The sequence below is a fragment of the Talpa occidentalis genome, unplaced genomic scaffold (assembly GCF_014898055.3).
Source record: "Talpa occidentalis isolate TD23 unplaced genomic scaffold, MPIMG_talOcc4v2.1 talOcc4.3, whole genome shotgun sequence".
Classification (NCBI taxonomy): domain Eukaryota; kingdom Metazoa; phylum Chordata; class Mammalia; order Eulipotyphla; family Talpidae; genus Talpa; species Talpa occidentalis.
The window spans coordinates 31899784-31919351 of record NW_023603184.1 but is presented as its reverse complement, the minus strand read 5'-3'; the positions used below and the strand labels follow the sequence as shown (position 1 = coordinate 31919351).

At 48.4% G+C, this 19568-nt stretch overlaps 1 protein-coding gene across 5 annotated transcripts in view; it reads left to right on the top strand.

Annotated features, from left to right (window-relative positions):
- PLEKHA7 (pleckstrin homology domain containing A7) overlaps nucleotides 1-8985 on the top strand; it is a 220398-nt gene extending 211413 nt beyond the window's left edge. For 4 of the 5 annotated variants that reach the window (XM_054699391.1, XM_037522712.2, XM_037522715.2 and 1 more), the window contains 5 exons: nucleotides 558-716; nucleotides 3118-3251; nucleotides 3951-4093; nucleotides 5645-5755; nucleotides 7573-7611. In XM_054699391.1, the coding sequence (XP_054555366.1) occupies nucleotides 558-716; nucleotides 3118-3251; nucleotides 3951-4093; nucleotides 5645-5745 (537 nt within the window). In that variant the 3' untranslated portion in view covers nucleotides 5746-5755; nucleotides 7573-7611. Of the gene's footprint in view, nucleotides 1-557; nucleotides 717-3117; nucleotides 3252-3950; nucleotides 4094-5644; nucleotides 5756-7572 lie in introns of all 5 variants that reach the window. The other variant, XM_054699393.1, reaches the window with a different exon arrangement.
- Nucleotides 8986-19568: the final 10583 nt, after the last annotated feature.

The following is a 19568-nucleotide window of genomic DNA, read 5'->3' as shown; positions in this document are numbered from 1 at the left end:
TGCCCTGCTGGGAGTGCCCACTAGAGGGGCTCTTGGCTACTCTACATGTTTACTCGGACTCAAGGGACTTGTCTTTTCCATGATTCTGTGCTGGGACTTAGGACTTCTGAGCCAGAAAACTTTCCCCAAGCCATGGGGCCACAGAAGGGGTGACTCTTCTCTGGGGCTCTGTCGCAGGTTCTTTTTGAGGGTCATCCTCAGACCTGAGAGTCTCTTGTATTCCTGGGGGCCATTGTGAATCTACAGTCATGGATGACCTGTGCTCTGGGAGTGCATGTTTGACCCAGGGGATCCCAGGCCAGAGACAAATCAGCTGTCTGCTACCAGGCCTCGTTCTCCCATGCTCGGGGAGCTGCAGTGGCAGCAGGGCCCATCAGTACTACAAAACAGCTGACTTGTTTTAGAGCTGAGGAGGCTGAGGTCCATGGGCTTTTCCCTAATGGGCCATAGGCCAGTCTTCCAAAGGACCTCAGGGCCTGCAACACCCACCCAGAGGGGGCAGGCATGACACTGTGGTCAGGAAATGACTACATTTAACCCTCTTATTCTGTTGCCAGTGGAAGCGTGAGCAGGACTTTGACCTGCAGTTGCTGGAACGGGCCATGCAAGGGGAAAGAAAGGACAAGGAAGAGAATGGCTGGTTGAAAGTGCAGGCCATGCCTGTCACTGAGGTGGACCTGGAACCGCAGGACTATGACTTGGACATCAGCAGAGAGGTGAGGGCAGGGTTTCCTTCCTTCTCCCCAGCTCACCTACCTCCTGCCCCAGGAGGCACCGCCTTTGGGCTCCTAGCCGGGCCAACCCCCACAGTGGCAGCCAGGGTGTTCTCCTGAATTGGAGATAAAGCTGAGCTTTAGTGTGGCCCAGGAAAACAGAGGGCTAGCAGCTTCAGGCAACACAAGAAGTCAGGCAATAAAAGATCAGAGATTGTAGGCTCCAATCCATCTCTGTAATTTGGGGCAAGCCATTTAACGTCTCTCTGCCTCACTGTCCTTGACAGTAAAGGGGTTGTGAGGATTAAGCGACTCAGCATGTAGCCAGGAGAAGATCAGAAAGCCATGAGCATGGGGGCTGGCAGAGTATGCATGCAGACAGGTAGTTATTATTAAGGGTTCCCTGGAAACCCAGGGGAAAAGCAGCCTTGCAACTGAGCGGTCAAATTTTCTTGGGCAATCAGACTTAGAAACTGTGGGGCAGGTTTGAAAATGACAGGTGAAATTTCCACTGTGGCAGAGGTTGCTACACCTGTAGCCTCTGGTCTGAATTCTTCTGGCGCCCTCTGGTGGCTCAAATGCATCATGACTGAGCAGGCCCAGGAAACAGGTAACCCCCCTGGATGACTACCCCAGGGAAGAGAAAGGGAATTCAGAGGGTAACAGATTCCGGGTCTCCTGTGGCCTATGTTTATAAACTCCGCATGGCAGAGTCTATGGCTGTTAGGTTTGCCTTTGTGCACCTAGCATGAGGCCACATATAGTTGGTGCTCTGTGAATATTTGCTGATAGACCCTGATGGATAAATCACATGGTGGTCCATAGGTGTCACTTGTATGAGGGCTTGGCCTGCCCCGAAGTTGCAGAAGAGGAAATGCTCTCCCCATGCGAAGGACGGATTTAGCAGTGTAGGGGTGAATTGATGCTTATGGAGCTGCCGAGTGTGAGGATCAGCTGAGGTTCCAGGGATTACTGGGGTCAGTCCCCAGTTCTCAGATCTTTTCTCTTCAGCTCTTCTGAAATAGCCAAAGGTCTGTGCTTTCTCAGATTCGCAAAAGAAGCTTCCACACACTGCCTTGGCAGTGGAAGTCCTCTTTATAATGTCCTAATTGGTCTGCTAGCCAGGTGGAAAAAGTCCTTCCTTATCTCTAACCTAAATCCTACTTGCTACAATGTAATCTTCTTCCTTCCTCTGGATCTGCCCTCATTGGAAATAACAGAGAAGGGCTTATTTCTTGACATCTTTCCCTAGAATGAAAGGTCTGCTTTGGTTTAAATTTACTTCAGATTTGCCCTGGGGTTGGGTTTAACTTGCTTTTAGAAGTGTCAACCAACCTTATTTTCATGTGCTGCTGTAATTCAGGGAGGGAAAATTCCCTGGAGTGTGTGAAAGTTGTCTTTGGGATTCTTTTTTTTTTTTTTTTTTTAAAGATTTTTTTTTATTTATTTATACAAGCACTGGGTACAGTCAGAAGTGCGGGAGGGTGAGAGAATTCACCAGAGCCAGAGCAGGGAGCAGAGCAGGCAGAAGGACCGAAGTACACTGCTGAGGGGAGCAGCGGGCGGCAGGAGAGGTCAGCGCGCCATGTGGGACCCTCCTCCGGTGGCCAGGGAGCAGCCGGGGATTGAACCGGCACTGCAGAGGCTGCGGGCAGCTTTGCAACCCAGCGCTCAACCGCTGCGCCACCGGGGAGGCCCTGTCTTTGGGATTCTTAACCCAAGTAAGTTTTCACAAGCTGAGGTAGCCATTGGCTTCATGTGAGAGATGGGTGGGCCATTCTCCACAAAGCACTAGATAGAGCCTGGCAGTCTCCTGTCTAGATTAGAGGAGCTTTTGTAGGGACAGAAAGTACTGTTGCTTCCTCTCATCCAGCTGCCCCTCTGCCCACCCACCACCCCATCCAAGGATTATTTGCCGAGGGGCTACTAAGTGTCATGTCCCTGCACTAGACATTGGAGCGACAAACAGAAAATAGGAGGCAGTAATAGGGGCCGGTTGGCAGGGAGGGTCAGGGAAGGCTTCTGGTGGTAAGGTCGAAGGATGAGAAAGTCAGTGAAGCCAAAGGCCAAGCTTCCTGAGCAGAGGAAAGGGCAGGGTGGAGGCTGCGCAGTCAGTGAGGCTGGAGAGGTTGGCAGGGGTCAGACCAGGCAGGACCTTGAGGGCGGTGTTAAGGTATCACGCAATCCTGAGAAATTCTAGTCTAGTTGTGCTGTGCCCCTTCAGCAGTAGGAGTTTTTGGTATGCTGCAAAGATCACGACTCACAAAGGACTGTGCTGTAGTCTGAGCAAGGCTCTCACTCCTTTGGCTTGTGTGGTTCCTCGTGGAGGGGCCAGGGTGGGGGCGCAGGACCCACACCCAAACATCTAAGCCCTGCGTCTCCCTCCTCCTGGTCCTCTCCTCAGCTGTCCAAGCCAGAGAAGGTCTCAATTCCCGAGCGTTACGTGGAGCTGGACCCCGAAGAGCCACCCAGCCTTGAGGAGCTGCAGGCGCGGTATCGAAAAGCTGAGAAGATTCGCAATATCCTCACCCGGTCCAGGTCAGCCTCATACCCAGGTCTTAATAGCCCACTAGGCCTGATGCCCAGGGGTGTGAGAGGAACACAGGCCAGGCTGGCTCGGGTGTGTGTTCTGCTAGCCCCCCCCCCCCCAGTTCATTGCCTCGGTCATCTGGGAGGCCCTGCAATACTCAGAGTGGTCCCGTTCTCTGTCCTGTCACTCTGGCAAGTGTGGTGACAACTAGACACCTTGGAGATCAGCTCCGAGCATGACTGTCCCAGCCTGGGGGCCTGTATTCCCTCAAATAGAACTGTAGGCCAGAGCCAGGGTCCCCAGCCTTGTCTGAGGTGCCAGAGGCCTTACCCTCTTACCTGGAGGCCAGACAGGTCCTAGGTAGTGGCTTTCCTGTCCCCTTAGCCTCCATAGCTTCAGAAAATGGAACCTTGGTTTGTGTGAGCCTTCTTTTCCAAGCCAAATTAACTATTTCATACTGGATTGAACAAGATCTTAGAGGTAGAGCTCTTACTTTGAGGCCTGTGATTGCCCAAAAGAGGAACTAAGCCCAGACCGTTTGCGTATTCAGGGAGAGGCGGCACGCGTTACTCTAGAGAGAAGTGGACTGTTTTTATCTGATGCCACCCAAAAGAGTGAGAGCCTACAGGTCAGGGGGACCCCCCCGCCCCTCCTGAGGCAGGTGTCGGGGCTCTGAGGGCCTCACCCTCTCTCTGGCCTTCCTGCAGTATGTGCAACCTGCAGTCGACAGCAGGCCAGGACCGGAACAGCGTGGCCGACCTGGACTCACAGCTGCAGGAGCAGGAGCGCATCATCAACATCTCCTATGCCCTGGCCTCCGAGGCCTCGCAGCGCAGTAAGCAGGTGGCAGGTGAGTCCGGGGATGCCAGCCTCCAGAACCAGGTCCCACCCATTGCTCCCTGGGGCTCAGGGCCCAGCACTGCCAGTCAGGGAGTCAGTGGAAAAGCAGGTCTCGGGCTTATTTGTTGAGGCCAGTGTGTGTTCTCCAATTCCATGAGCACAGACTGGGCTGATGAGTTGGAGCAGACAGTGGGGGGCCTAGAGCTCAGGAGCTCAGGAAAGAGGCCTGGAGGAGGCGGGGCGAGGTGGGGGTGCATCTAGCTTATTCTTAAATCTGGCAGTGGTGCTGCTATTCAGGTTTTTCTGAGGTTGCTGTTATGAACAGGGTTTTCAGACCCCTGAGAGCAAGGGTCAAGGCTGAGGTTTCTGACCTCATGAAGAGCAAGTAGGAAAGCTACTGGTTTAAGGCACAAGGGGGTCCCTCTACTTTTACCTGGGATCCCTACTTTGGTCCCCAAGTCACCTTATCAGAGTAGTCTGTGCCAGAAAGCAGGACCTGGGAAGTGGAACTTTAATGACCAGTGGGAAAAAATCACATGGTGGGATATGAGAATGCCCCTGGCTGTGTGTGTGTGTGTGCGTGCGTGCGTGTTTTCTCTCAGCCAGGAACGAGACTCCTGACTTCTCCCTCCACCCAACTCCCCTCCCCAGGTGTGCATTCACTTTTCACCTCGTGCTGTCCCTCCCCAAATGCAGCTCCACTGCCTAGCAGGTGCCCTCAGCCAGGCATGCTCTAGGCCTTTTGGGGAGGGCAGACATAGGGCCTGACTGCTGTCACAGTCCCTGCCAGTCCTCCAACCTTGGCCCTAAAGGTGACCAAGACGGGCGTGCAGGGCCCTGAGGTGACTGGCCCCAGGATGTCTGTCTGGTTTGGGGATCAGGGCTTAAACATCACCTCAAGAGCTATGAGAGTGACCGAGGACAAGGGGAGGCCCCAGGGGCTCAGCAGAAGCCTGGTCTCTGTCTCCCACACCCTGAGCCTGCACAGAGTTCCCGACACCCCCACTGTCCTGATCCGCTTTGGTACATGCTGGGTAGACTGAGAAGTGGTCTGTGTGGGGACTTGGGGGACACTCAAGGGTTGGCCTAGATCCCTCTTTCTGATGGGCCCAGGGGCTCCTGTAACTCATCTCAGCAGTTTGAGCTCCTTCCCACATCAAGAGTTCCAGAGAGAGCTACTGCTCCCCCATTATAAAGTGCCTCCCCTCTGGCCTGTGCTTGCTCTGCCTGTGTGGGCCTACTGTCCTCAGCTTCCTCACCACAGCAGACGAGCATGCCCCGACCCCAACACTCTGATCAGTCAGCAGGTCTCCTCACTTCCCCGCTGTGTGGTCACCTGTGCTGCCCCCTTTCTGCACTTTTGCTCCCTCTCTGTCTCAGAGACATATCTGGGAACTGCAGGCCAATCCCAGCCAGACCGATGGATATGCCCCCCTAAGCCCAGGCCTTTAGTGGTAGACAGCGAGGCCAATACCACCCAGCCCTGCCAAGTGGGGTATCTGGTGCTGCAGGAGCAGACAAGGGGCCTAACACACTGCTTAATTCCTGTATGCCCGTCTAGCGCAGCAGCTGGCCCTCCTCCCGCCTAAAGGCCCCCTGTCCTCCAGGACGGTGCCACCTTACTCCCCTTTAAGCAACGGACTCCACTACACCTTTGTCTAACACCTGCCAAGTAAGAGCCCTGCTGGCGTGCCCCCCTCACGTAGTTCTGAGCATGCCCCCCACCCCCCATCCTGCTGCTGTTGATGCTTCCTTCCCTTGGCAAAGCGGCCGCTGGGGAAACCGCCCTGACTGGTAGGCAGGTGGCGTTTCTTAGGGACTCAGTCCTCAGGAGCTCAGCTATAATAGAGAGCGTAGATCCAAGCTCACTGCCTCCTGAGTTCCCAGGTGCCAGGACTGTGCCCTCCACCCTGCTCTCCTTTCCACAGGTGCCCCGCCCCTGCAACCATGGGGCCAGCGCAGGCTAGACTGCCAGGCCAGGGAGATTGAAAAGGAAGAGTTTGATCTCGGCACCTCGGTGCTTTGGCCAAAGAAATCAAAATACTGGAAAACTAGAAAAAGTCCAGCTTTACAGAATAGGAAACGGGCGCAGTGAGGGGCTGGAGACCCCCTCTGGATCCTGTGGAAGTGGTGTCAGAGAAGGACTAGGCCCCGTGGTGGCCACTTGAACACCTTAGGAGGGAGGAGGAGGTTGCTGCAGGGAGGTTGCCCAGGAGACGTGAACGGGACCCTCGGTCTCTCAGAACACCCAGTGCCACCCTTCCAAGTCTTCCCCTTAGTGAAAAGAGATGCTTAGTGAGGAGAGGCGACGCGGATTGTAGGAGCAGCCCTGCACCCGGCGGCAGGAGGCCAGGTCTTGTGGTCTGGTGGTGAGTTCTGGGCCTTGGCCCATTGCTCCCAAGCCCTGTCACTTGCCTGCAGTCTCAGTCAGCCTTTCGACATCCCACCTCGCTGCCGTGCCCCTCTCTTCACTCTGCAGACACGGAGGTTAATGTTGCATGCCCAGGAGTTGTGTTAAGCCACTCCTCCGAGCCTCACAGCAGCCTTTGAAGATGTCCACCCCCATTTTACAGATAAGGACACAAAGCTCAGAAACCTTGAGGGTCTTGCTCAGGAAGTTGCAGCTCAAGTGTCAGAGGCAGGGTCTGAACCCCTGTAGTGGGAGCTCAGGACCTCTGTTCATCACCCCCTGTGGACTCATCTGGGCCACCCCCAGGAGCTCTAAGTCTTTGGAGACAGGAGTGAAGTGTCAGGGATGAGGAATGTATGTGTTGGTGTGTTTGGCAGGTGCCCCAGCCTGGGAGGAGAGTCCCGCTCCCCATGTGTGGGCCTGCCGGGAAGTGTGGAGCAGGCCTGCCACTGAGGCCCTGCAGGGAAATGCCCCATTGGGGCCTGCCACAGTGGGGTGTGTGGGTTTCTCTTGGAAATCTGCACTTGGAGAATATCACTCCGGCCACAGAGAAGCAGAGAAGGCTCTGTTCCTCCTGACTTTGGCGCTCCCACTGGCCCCCCCAGCTGTGAGATAGACCTTTAATTAAGAGCACATCCAAATTTCCTCTTACTTTCCAGCACCCTCATTAGAAGATGGCTATGATCACCCAGTTTTTAGATTTCAAAGTGAAGCCCATGGTGGCTGAGAGAGTTACTCAAAGACAATGCAGTGAGTGAAGGTAGGGCCAAAACAGGACCCCACAGACCTCTTTGCTCAGGCTTTGTGCTCAGCCTTTTTGCCTTATCAGAGCAAAGACCCAGTCTCGGAGCCAGCTTGAATCTGATAACCTTCGTAGAAGTGGTAGGGGTGGAGGGAAACTAAGGGTTCCTTTCCCCCCACAACACAGCGGCCGCATTGCCCCAACCCCCTGTTCTGCTGCTCTCTGTCATGTCAGCCTGCGTTCCCCATCACATATGTGCACAGACATGCCCACCACCTGCTCCCAGATGTGGTCAGGGTCCCGCCAGCCTCTCATCATCTCCTATGCTTTTTGCCAGCCCAGGCAGTGACTGACCCGTGACCCAACAAGCAGAAGGACAAGCCTGGCACCAGGGGCCCAGTGGAACCAGCTTCCTCCGAGAAGACTGAGCTTTCTTCCCCAGAAGGAAAGCCCTTCCAGCTCAGCAGGGGTTCCTCCTGAAGGATGGAGCAGCCCTCCAGGAGCAGCCCCTCCCCCCCACAACTGAGGGATGGTCACCCTAGGGCTACATCCTCACAGCCCTCCCCCACACTTGTTTTAGTTCAGCCTCCTTTTTACATTTGACAAAGGCACTTTTGATACTGTAAATTACTGACATTGTATTTTAGAATCAGAATATATTTTATAATGTTCACCTCAAGGGCTGAGTGACTGCAAAGGTGAGGATTGGGATTTGGAAGCTGCGCATATAGATTCAGTTACCACTGTGTGGAAGGTGTGGGTGGGGGGAGAAGGGCAGTCCATTGTGTGATGAACTCAGGTGAAGGTTGGATTTGAGAATGTGCTTCCAATAGATTCCAGCATTAGGCTCGTCGTGCTTGCGGAGGAGAGGGGGTGCTTGGCTTCAGAAATCAGCCCCTTGAGCTGGCCTGATGAGCACCTCTGGGGTGTGAAACTCCACTGAGCTGGCACGCAGAGCCAAGCCTGTGCCTTGACCCTTGGGTTTGGTGTAGGGACAACAGTATGTTCCAGAACTTTGGCTGCTCCCCGAACCACCCATGAGATTCTCTCAGCAAAGGACTCTTCTCAGAAAGAAAGAAGCAGTCTGCTTTGATTTTAAAAATACTTTGAAATGCAGAGAAGGTGAGAGGAAGTACTTTTTATTGTATCATAAGCAATAAACCCCACACTGGGTGGCGTCTACCTAAAGTTTCTGACTGCACACCAAGCTGTGGCAACACTCCTGGGACCTTCGTCGCCTGCCCTGGTGAACCTAGGTCAGCTTCCCTGGGACTTGGGGCTGGTGGCAGAAGGTGGGCCGTGGACCCCACTGATGGCGGCGGCCAGCAGGGGCAGGATGGCGGGACTTTGGCCTGACTTCCACCTTGAAATGAGCCAGGGAGGGCTGACAAGCCAGGCATGGGATGTTTGTGGTCCTTTGTTCAAGTCATGAGTTCATGATCTCTGCATACAGCAAATGATATTTAAAAGGAAAACAAAAAACAAAAAACCTCCATTGGGTGGAGCCACACTTTAAATGAAAATCTGTAACTATAGTCAGAAAAAAAAATATATTTAGAAGTTGCTGTCTATTTTTAACTAACTCCATATGCTGCCAGTATCGACTTCATGACATTTGCCAAAACAAGATTTTATTTTTGCCTTTATAAGATTTTGTTGGAAAAATGAAATGAATATTTTGCAAGAAAAAGTTAATTTAAATAAAAGTGTAATGGTTTGCAAAAAAAAAAGTGAGATACAGATTAAAATATTAACCTAATATGCTTGCTGCTTCCTGCTGGCTCTGTGAGTAGCCTTGTGTCAGCTTTTCCCCCATTTCTTTGGAAAACCCCCACTGTCAGCTCTTGACTCTGAAGACTTCTCCTTGTGTTTGCCTCTGAAGACTTCTCCTCATGACATCTCCTCGACACTTGATCAACTTTGGAGGCCTGGGGGGGAAAGGCCTGTGGTCTCCGGCCCTTGGCTGGGTTTCAGCAGCTGCTCAGGTGGTCTCTCCTCCACCCACCCTGTGGGGGAGCTTCTCGGCTGTGGGCTCTGGTGTGGGGCTGGTTTGGCAGGCAGAGTGCAATCCAAGATAGCAGGAGGGAAATCACGGGCCCCCTTCCAGCCCACACACCACCCACTCATTCCAATGAAGCGGGTTAGTGCCGGATCATTACAGACGGGATTTGTATTTAATTCGTCTTGACTTGTGATGTATGCTTAAAAAAAGAAGGCAGAGGCCAGTTCAGTTTAGGGATGTGTATGTTTCCAAATTTGTTTTTAGGGCATTTTTTTCTATTGCCAAGAAGATCACCGGAGGTTTAGAGTGACTTTCCAACTATTTAAACTGGGGAAAATAAATTCCAGGGCTTACAGAACAGAAGACACCGCTGCTTTTTTTTTTTTTTTTTTTTTTTAACCTACTGATCTCTTTTGGAATTTTAAAATAAAAATGCCCCCTCCATGTTAAGAGTTACAGATATCTCCATAACAGATGAAAGGGGGTGTGTATGGGTGAGGGGAAGGTTTCTCCATAACCGAGTGCCAAGGAGGGGGGAACACACAGGAGGTAGTAGCCATAGCTGTAGACATTTTCTTAATGAGAACACATGTCTTTCTTATGGTTAGTCTCAGTTTGTTTCACACATACAATCCTGTGTAGGAGCACATGGTGACGAAGTGCTCCAGTGGGGAGGTGGGGTAGCCTGTCCCAGAAGAATCCTGGCCCAAATTTCAATCTACAGGGAGCTTGACAGGTCTTCAGTGGACTCAGATTCCATGAAGATCACGTGTGGCTTAGAAAAGATGTGCTGCAGCCACTGCATGTGTCAGCGGGCACCACGGCACGGCTCCATCCTCAACCCCCTCCAGAGCACTCCTTACCTGAGGTAAGACGGGGCCCTCTGTGATGAGACTGGCTGGGCAGGGCCCCATGTGGGATACTCCACGTGGCCAGTGATTCCAGCCCTGCTGCTTTACACAGGACCGCAGGGCCCGAGCCGAGTTTTGAACAATGAGATGGCAGTTGACAAAGGGACATGAAAAACATGTCCCGCATCCTCTCGCTGTCCACTCCTGAATTTTGACTCTAACCAGGTCCAGGTTGCGCCCAGGCTGTCCAGAATATTAGAAAAATCCATGAGAACGTTTTAGGATCTTGTCTAAAACAGGCCTGGGAATAATCTTTTCCCGGTCTGCATTCGCGCCTCCTGAGCTGGCCAGCTTCTCGGCATGTCCAGGCCATTGTTGATGTGGTCAAAGGTGAGATGCCTACATGTGCGAGTGCACTTCAAGTAGATGTGCCCGGACTCATGGCGATGCTGAAGATGAGTGTTGGTTTGCTCCCTGTCATTCATTTTCCTCAGGAGACAGGGAAGAGGCTCCCTGCCTAGTGTCTGACTATGGAGTGAAAATTGTTCCTATCCTCTTACCCTCCCTATAACCCTTTCAGTTGGGTCCTTCAGAATTTTCCTGGCCATTGGTTGGAAGCTTCTACTTGCCCAACGTTAGCTTGGTGATGGATGACAGGAGCTGGGGGGTGGGGAGCGGACCAGATCGTGAACATTGCTCAGCTCAACAAGAGCCCAATTGGAGCTTTAGAAGTTCCCCCAACCGTGGTACCACATCCCATGGCAAGTCCTTTTGTGTTCGCACCAAGGGTGGGAAAGAAGAGCAAATTATTTGTCTAATCCACAAATCACATTTCTGAGACTTGGCAGGCAAATGCTCGGAGGCCTCTGCTTTGGATTCAGCATCAGACATGGGTGTGCGAGGGACTGTGCCCATGTGTGTTGCATGCTGTTATGAAAAGAACAGAGAGACAAGGCTGGGGGGGACGGGAAAAATGGCAACCCCTCCCTGCCCAGTAAACATGCCACTGCTCTGCCGTCTCCACTCCAAAGGCTACCACTTTCATTGCTCTCCGAGCAAAGAAACCTTTCTTCAGAGTGAGTGGCGGGTACAAAGGCAGAGCACAAAATGCGTGCACATCACAGTCCCTGCAATTCTGTTTGAACAAGCATATTGATTGGGTCTGACCCTGTTACATTTTTTCCCTATTATTTGAAAAGGTGCATCTAAGTGTGGTGAATTGAACCAGCAGAGCTGAACTTTCCATGAAAACTTCTCGAGGTATTTCTTTAGTTCAAAGCTTTTGAATTTTAAAGGGCATTTTTAATATGAGTCTGTTGAGTATTCTGTGCCACAGCCCAACAAGAGATGTTAAATGCAGATGAGGCTGGAGGGAGGGCACACGTGGGGGTGGACAGGCCGGCAGAGTGGAGGAGCGAACCCGCCCAGGAAGGGCTGTGCTTTGGGGAGAGAGGCAGAGGCACACAGAGACCCTCAAGGGGACCCCTCTGAGCACAATGGGAGCATCTTAGGGGAAAAGGAAGAGGCTTCTCAGCTGAGCTTCTCAAAGACATAGTGAGCCGAAGGTACTTGCTAGGGCTTCCTTCTGCTGCATGAGGGTTGCCTCATGAACAAGGATCTCCTTACTGCTCAGCCACCTGCTTTCCCTCACACTCTGCTTTAGAACTGAGAAGAAATGAGAGACAGTCTCTTGGTTGAGGTTACAGAGTCAGGAAACTGCCAACGTCCTTAGCCCTGGGTTGACATCACAAATCAGTCCCAGATGCTGCCAGACCTTTTGAGGAGTAGGTGTGGAATTGGCACAGGGTCACTTCCTGCACATTCTTGACCAAGGCAAGACACAGGGCCAGCCAGATTTATAGAGTTGCAGCAGGATGCATGCACAGGAAGGCAAGAAATGGGCAGTGGACATCTTCAGAGATTATTTACCACAAGACTCCTTCCTCATTCTCATGAAGCAGCTAAGAGCCAGGGCATGTCTTCCAGCTTTCTCTTCCTCTGCAGCGGCCACCTGCAAGTCACGAATTTTGGATAGTGTAACCACAGGATGCAAGCTGACAGCCCTCAGTCTTTGCCGAGGAGAGGCCCCAAGACCATAGCTAATTACATGAGGGAATTACTTTGATGTATCCATCTCCTGTGATTTTAGCCTCAATTTTCTACTAGTATAACCTAACCTACCAGGTCATCACCATTCCCATGCTCTAGCTGTCAAAGTGAGGGCGTGATGGTTCCAAGACTAATAAGTGACTGAGTTGAAGTTTGAAGGTGTATCTGACTCCAGAAAGCTTTTAACCACTACATGGACTGCTGTAACTTTGGAAAGAGGAAACGGAGGGCTTAAACAGTCTTTGGGCCTGGATTCTGGGTCAGGTGAGATAGGATCACCTTTAGTGGGAACAGTGAGCTCACAGCCTGAAGGCAGACCCCCACACAGTACCCCTCCTCACAGTACCTAGTGAGGAGGAGGTGCTCAGGGATTGCAAGCTGATTTGATTTGCACACCTGAGCATCACTTGGACATCCCATGGACAGGTATTACTTGTATACTTGACCTTGTCATTGGCCTCTGGGCTTTGGAGGTCAGAAACAAGATTTATCAGCACCAACTGGTGTTGAGTTGGTCAGGTTACTGGTGTTCACTGACACACCCAGTTCTGCCCCAGGGGGGAGCCAAATCCTTCTTGGAAGGTTGTGCAGCAGCCTTTGGATCAAAGCAATCTTTGAGAGTCCTGGGGTCATTGAGTAGCATCCACTTGGGGTCCTATCTCAAAGACACTGCAGAGGACCCCAGCATCTACTTGGGGTTCTATCTTGAAGGCACAGACCTGGTGCCCAAGTTTCTAGACCTCTCTGGGGTCAGAATAAGATGGCACTGCCCTCTTCTGTGTGACCATGACTGGTCATCCCTTTTCAGTAGGTTGATACTGTGGGAAGGAGCTGGGCTACCTGGAATCAAATCCTGGTTGGATCATTCTGCAGGCCCTGTGACCTTAGTGGCGTTATTTACCTCTGGTGCCCTAGGGCTCATGGCCCTGTAGAAAGCACTGGGAAAAAATACACATGTAGCTTATCACGTACTTGCATCAAAGTTACAATCATTTAGCATGTCGCACACTAGGATTCCCTTATTTACTTGTTTATTGCCTGTCTCCCACACAAGACATAAACTTCATGAGAGCAAGCACATTGTCTTCTCTATATTATTCCTAGTGTTCAGAACAATGAGCCACAAATAAGATACTAAGAAATAATTTGTTGAATAAATGAAACAATGACTAGAAGAAATCAGGGACTGTTGGCCAGAGTCTTCTTCTTGTCAGATGACCCTGCCCATCTCTGTGCTGTTGAGTGTTTTGTACTCTGCCCCTCAGAGGTCACCCCTAGGTCCCTATTTTTAAGTTGCTTTAATAGTCAGGTAAGAACAGGATTGTGGAATTCAAATCTACCGCTGTTAACTCTGACTTTAGACAAACCTTTGAATCTCCAAAAGCTTTAGTTTCCTCCTCTGAAAAAAATGGGGACAAGGGCACTTGCCTTGCGTGGGTGATGGTGTGGCTGAAACAAGCTTCCTTAAGCAGAGCCCCTGACATGGGAGAGCCAATTAATGGTCGCCGCGTTGGTTTGCCCTCGTGTGTGATCCTTGTTTTGAGCAGTGGACCTCCGGGTGATGGTCTCACATTTAAATCCCATCTCTTTCCCCTGCTTTGGAAGGATAAATAGGTTTGGGGTCATTTGCCCTCACTGTCTGTGTGCTATTTTAGACAGTTGCCTGAAGCAAGTAAAGCAATGGTCCAGGGCTTTTGAAGCTGGGGTTCGAAGGCTGTGCCACTGCCTAGCTGTCTCCCTGAACTCTCCGGGGAATGAGGACAGGCCAATCCTCTGAGGCTTCCCCTGCAGCCCCGCGGCTGTCCACCCTGACATCAGATCAACCTGTGCACGCCCCTTTGATGTCAATTCCCAAACTGGAGTCTTGTGCCCTGCTTTGGGACCGGGGCTTTGAAGTTGGCCTATAAACTGAGCTTTCAGGAAGAAAGTTGTCTGTTGTGCCTCAGAGCACGGCTGGGCCTGTAAAGGCACGTGGAGCGCAGTGAACGCCTGATAAATAATTCTTTCTGGGCCCAAGAAAGATTCATTCCATTTAAAGAAGAGGAAAATTCCCTTGACCTTTTCACTGAAGTTGGAGCAGGGGGCCGGGATGTGGCTAGAGAGGGTTTTTGCATCTTTTCATGGAAATCACATGGGACAAGCAGGTGGTCTGAGAGCTGAACTCGTGACTGCTCCGAAAGGACTCCCTACCCTTGACTCCTAAGCCAGGGTCGCCTCAGCCAGCCCTGCTCCTTCTCACACTCACTGCCCCCCTGCCATGCATGTGGGAGAAGGTTGGGTCATCTCACAGGAAGAGACGCCTCAACCCCTTCCAGGCCAAGTACTGCTGGAAATGGCAGGGCCTCTGGGAAGAAGAGCCTGGTTGCCTTCCTTTCCTTCCAGTGCTGACATCCAGACAGGAATACGTCCCAGATTTCCCAATGAAAGGATCTGGAAAATGGATACTGGTTTATATACACCAGGTACTTAGCTCAGGCTGACCCCTCGGCTATACCTGCTTTGTGCATGACTTGATAATCGGATGTGGATTTGTGTGTAGTTTTGTCAAATATTTCTTTATGGCAAAATATAACATACATGGAAGGTTCACAAAGTAACGAATACAGCTCAGGAAACAAACCTGTGTGGTCCTTTAGATAAGAAATTTAAGTTTGCCAGGGTGCCAGGAGCCCTGTTGATGCCCCTTCCTACTTAGCAGCCCACCTCTCCCGTGAAGGCTAACCACCCTCCTGATTCTGTAGGAATGACTCACTTGCTTTGTCTTTATAGTTTTACTGTCTACACAGGCATTGCTGAAAACTATAGGTAGTTTTCTGCAGTGTGTATGGATGGAATAGGCAAGAATGCATTCCTTGGTGTCTGAATTTTTTCACTAAACATATGCACTCACTTTGTTATTGCATAGTATTCAGTGGGACTATTTGACATCAGTTTATCCATTCTACTGTTGAAAGACATTGGGTATTTCTAATCTGAAGCCACAAATTACAAATAATGCTGCCGTAAGTCTTTCTATACATGTTTCCTGGTGCACATGCACTTTTCTTTCTTTATGTACCGAGGTGTAGAGTTACTAGGTTAAAGGAACAGCATTCCTTCAACTTGGGTAGAAAATGCCAGTGTCTTCCAAAGCAGCACTATTAATTTTCACTACCACCGTCTGTATGGGAAGCGCTATCCATCCTCTCTGGTGGCAGCCTCTGAGCTGCTGGGAATGCTCTCCTGGTCACTCCCTCCTCTGGGTAGCCCCTCCCCCAGCATGGAGGTATTTGCATCCAATGTCTAGGATATGGCAGAACAGGGTATCATTTCCAAAATTACAGAGACTGAGTTCTTGAGCACATTCCCTGGCTTTCTCACTTGCCTGCTGTGAGGGAACCCCAGTTGTGAGCTAAGCTCAGGAGAGGCCCCCGCAGTGCAAGGAACTGGTATTTCTGACCAGTAGCCAGCGAGGACCTGAGAACTGCCTTATGAGCTTGGAAGTGGGCCTCCCAAGGCAGGCCTTGAGATGATTACAGCCCAGACTAACACTATGATTAAAACCTAGTGAGGTACCCTTGCCTGAAGCACCCACCTAAGTATAGGTTCCTATGAGATAAATGTGTGTTGTTTCAAGCTGGTGAATTTTGGGGTAATTTGTTAACAGCAGTAGATAATATACTCAATAAAACTTTTAATTTTAGCCATTTTGGAAGTATGAAGTAGGTTTGATAAGCATCTCCTCAATCATTAATGATACTGAATTCTTTCTAAAGGTTCATTAGCCATTTGGGTTTCCTTTTTTGGTGAAGTACCTGCCAGGTCTGTTGTCATTACCCTATTGGGTTGTGTATCTTCTTGATTTGTACAGATTCTGGATATAAATCTATTTTAGCCCGGATTACTTCTTGAAAACATGGCCTGAGGAAAGGGCTTGCTGGCAGTTTATTTGGGAAATGATCCTATGAATGGAAGTGCAAAGAAAGGAGGGAAAAACAGAAGAGCCCCTACAGGTTGGTCACCGTTTTGAGAAACTTGGGTTCAATCTCACTGGGACCTTAAGAGCCATGTGAAATGTACCTCAAAATTATCCACCTGAAGTAAGAAAGAGCATTCATTCTCTAGCTCAGAACCCCTGCTGACCAAGCCTTCTCTATCTGGTGTTAAGTTCCTCACATCTCTAGATCCCACACATGTGATACTCTTACGAATCCCACAGTGGGACAGCTAAGCAGCACTGGAGCATCAAATGACAGCTGTCGCTGAGATGCTGCAGTAGTAACAGTAAAATGGGAACCAAGATGTGCAGTGGAGCGCAGGAGTATCTGACAGCCTTTTTGGCTATGTGTACTACTACAGTGATCTCCCATTTCTTTCTTGGCATCTTTTGACAGGTATTACTAATTTTAAGGTAATTTGAGTTCATAAATCTTTCCCTTTGTAGTTTATGGTTTTCTGCATCTTTAAAAAGTCTTCCTGCATTTTAGCCATTAAAAATGTTCTCTAGAGTTTGATGTTTTGGGCTGATATCCTAAGCCTTGCAGGATGTTTAGCAACATCCATAGCCTCCATCCAATGGATACCAGTAGTGCCTCCAAGTCATGACAAAAATACCTGGAGACATTGTCAAATGAACCTGGGGGCCAAAATCTCCCTTGGTTGAGAATACTGATTTAAGGATAATACTCCAGACAACAAAGGCCCACCTGGTAAGTTTCATTTGGAACTTAGTTTATGAAAGCAAGTACTGCACCCACCCGGTTTAACTAGATACAGCTATGTTCTCCTTTGACTGTCTGCAAGCTCAAAACTAAATTTCATGTTTATTACATTAAATATGTCTCAATTTTCAAGACCCATCTTTTATTCTAACAGTCCTTCAGGAAATAGTTAAAAGTATTACCTTTCTTCCCTTTAATGGGAGAAAGTTTTCAGGGAGTTCAATTTAGAGACAACTATGTATGGATGTTCAGGGTTGGAATACTGTTGAACCCCTTCATGTACCAAGGACTGTGTATTCATTCAAAGACTAGTGGTTAACGACGCCAAGCAATAGTAACAGGTCATAAAGGAACAATTAACAGGTCATAAAGTTGAAAAATAACCTTCAGGATAATGAGAATCAATTCTGATGAAAGTTTTCCAGATAGTTGTGTCAACATCATGTGGAAACCATATTGGAGTGAACTGAAGAGCAGACGGTAGTTAGTAAATAGTAACATAAACAAGTTATTAAAGGTGGATGTAGGTGTAGAGACAGGATTATAGTTAAAATATATGGTCTCAAGGAACAAGTTTTTATAAGAGGAGAAGTATTTGGGAGCTTAGGAGACAAATGCTGACAGAAAAGGGTCAATAGACTGAGAACTTTAAGACTCAAAAGAAAAGCACTAGGTTCACAAGAAGATGCAAAGGATTAATAGTTGCTAGCATTTATTGAACACATTACCTATCAGTGTGCTAAATTCTACCTAATGCTCACAATAACCATACAAGGTGGTTGACATTGCTATCCTCTTTATAGACGAGGAAAAGAGGCCCAGAGAGATCTAGTTATGCCCATGGTCCCTTGGCTTATCATTAAGGTGATGGAGCTGGGATGTTACAGCAGTGGAACACTTCTTGGTTGTGGATTTAGGTGTCTCTTATATAAGCTAGAAGGCAAGGACATGTTAAGTCAAGTAGAAAAGTATGTCACGTTAAGAACTGAGGTTTTAAACAGTTAAGAATGGGAAAACTTGAGATCAAGCATGAAGGTAATTTAGTGTTGTCATCAGAAAACACTTTTAGTAACAGCTATGTATGCGGCGCTTGATGGTATCTCCAGAAATATTTTGTACAGGTTTGGCATATTCCAGGAAGGTTTGGCACTGGAGAGAGGTTTATTTGGAATACTGACAAAAGTGATATTGAAAAGACTGAAAACTTATTTCAATGTGTGTAAAGGAATGGAGCTGTTCTGGCCAGGTGATATTTCCAAACTAGTGATTTCAGGGGTACACTTGTTTTTGGATATTCAGTGTCCAGATGTGTTTACCATGGAGATGATGTAACTAAAACTGTTTAAGAAGTGATCAACCATGTAGTTGAAATTTCCTTAAAATTTACTCAAAAAATGTGTGACCTATCTTTCTGCTTTCAAACTATTGTCTAAAATCAAATCTCTTCACACTTCCCTTTGTACCACAAATTCTCCCAGGTTTAAAAAAGTTAGATTTAAGAGGACTTTTGTCTACCAATACAAGCAAAATTCGAATCTCTCCCTGAAAATATTTTTAGTAAAGACACATTAGATCATTGTTCTAGGTAAACACTTGGGATAAGTGTATTTCAAGTAAGAAATTATCAATTTCTTACCCAAAAGTTACCATTAAACTTTCCACTGAAGTGTTTCTGTGCACAAAAATTTTTAATTTTTCCAGATAGTACTTTCTATAGTAGGGATATCAAGATGACACGGCATCTCTCTTCCTTTAATCTCCCCAATCTGGTAAAAGAAAACACCCTTATGTTTATGCTTAAAAGACAGCCATAATGTTTAATGTGGCACTGGGACATTAGACCTCTTACAAGTCTATAATCTACCTGTCAGATCTAAATTTATTCCAGTCCTAAATTATGTGAATTTCCAATGTATGAATTTAAATGAGAATTTCTCTATTGGAAATAAAAAGGTCACCCAGTGCAATCATTTTATAAGGTATCTCTTCTGTTTATACGTAAGAAACCAAGATTCATGAACAACCCAAAATATTCGAACAACTGATGAAAATACGTATTAATACTGATCTTTTTCCTCTTCCATTCTTATAAGTCAGTGTTCACTTTCTACTTAAATTAGTAGTAAGAACGCTGCACACTAAATATTTGAAAAATCTTTGGCCAAACTGAAATTTGTTCAGGCCAAACTTGTTTGAACCAAGATTCTGTTAAATGTCATATATCGTGTCTACTATGCACTGACTCAATTTTTTTTTTACTGTAAGGATATTATAGAACAACATTAGATTTTTTTTTTTTAAATCTAGAAACAAAATTGGGCATCTGGTATGAAAATATTTCAGGATGCATTGCATAAACCAAAAATTACCTAGCTGCTACAGTCCTCTAACATATTCTAAATTTCAAAATGACACAAATAATTTTTAAAAATCCAACACATCAAACACATACTTATCTCTAGATGTATAATAGTTCAACAAACAAACAGGTTTGACTTCCAGCCTTTGAACACATTACTTAGAAACATTAAGATTTTGGACCCAAGTATTTGAAGATCATAGACTAGACTATAATGCAACTTGTGTTAATGTGCTGTATAAATCAACCAAAACATAACAGCAGTCAGAGAGATGATCTAATCTCACCCTAACAGAAGCAGCAATAAAATCA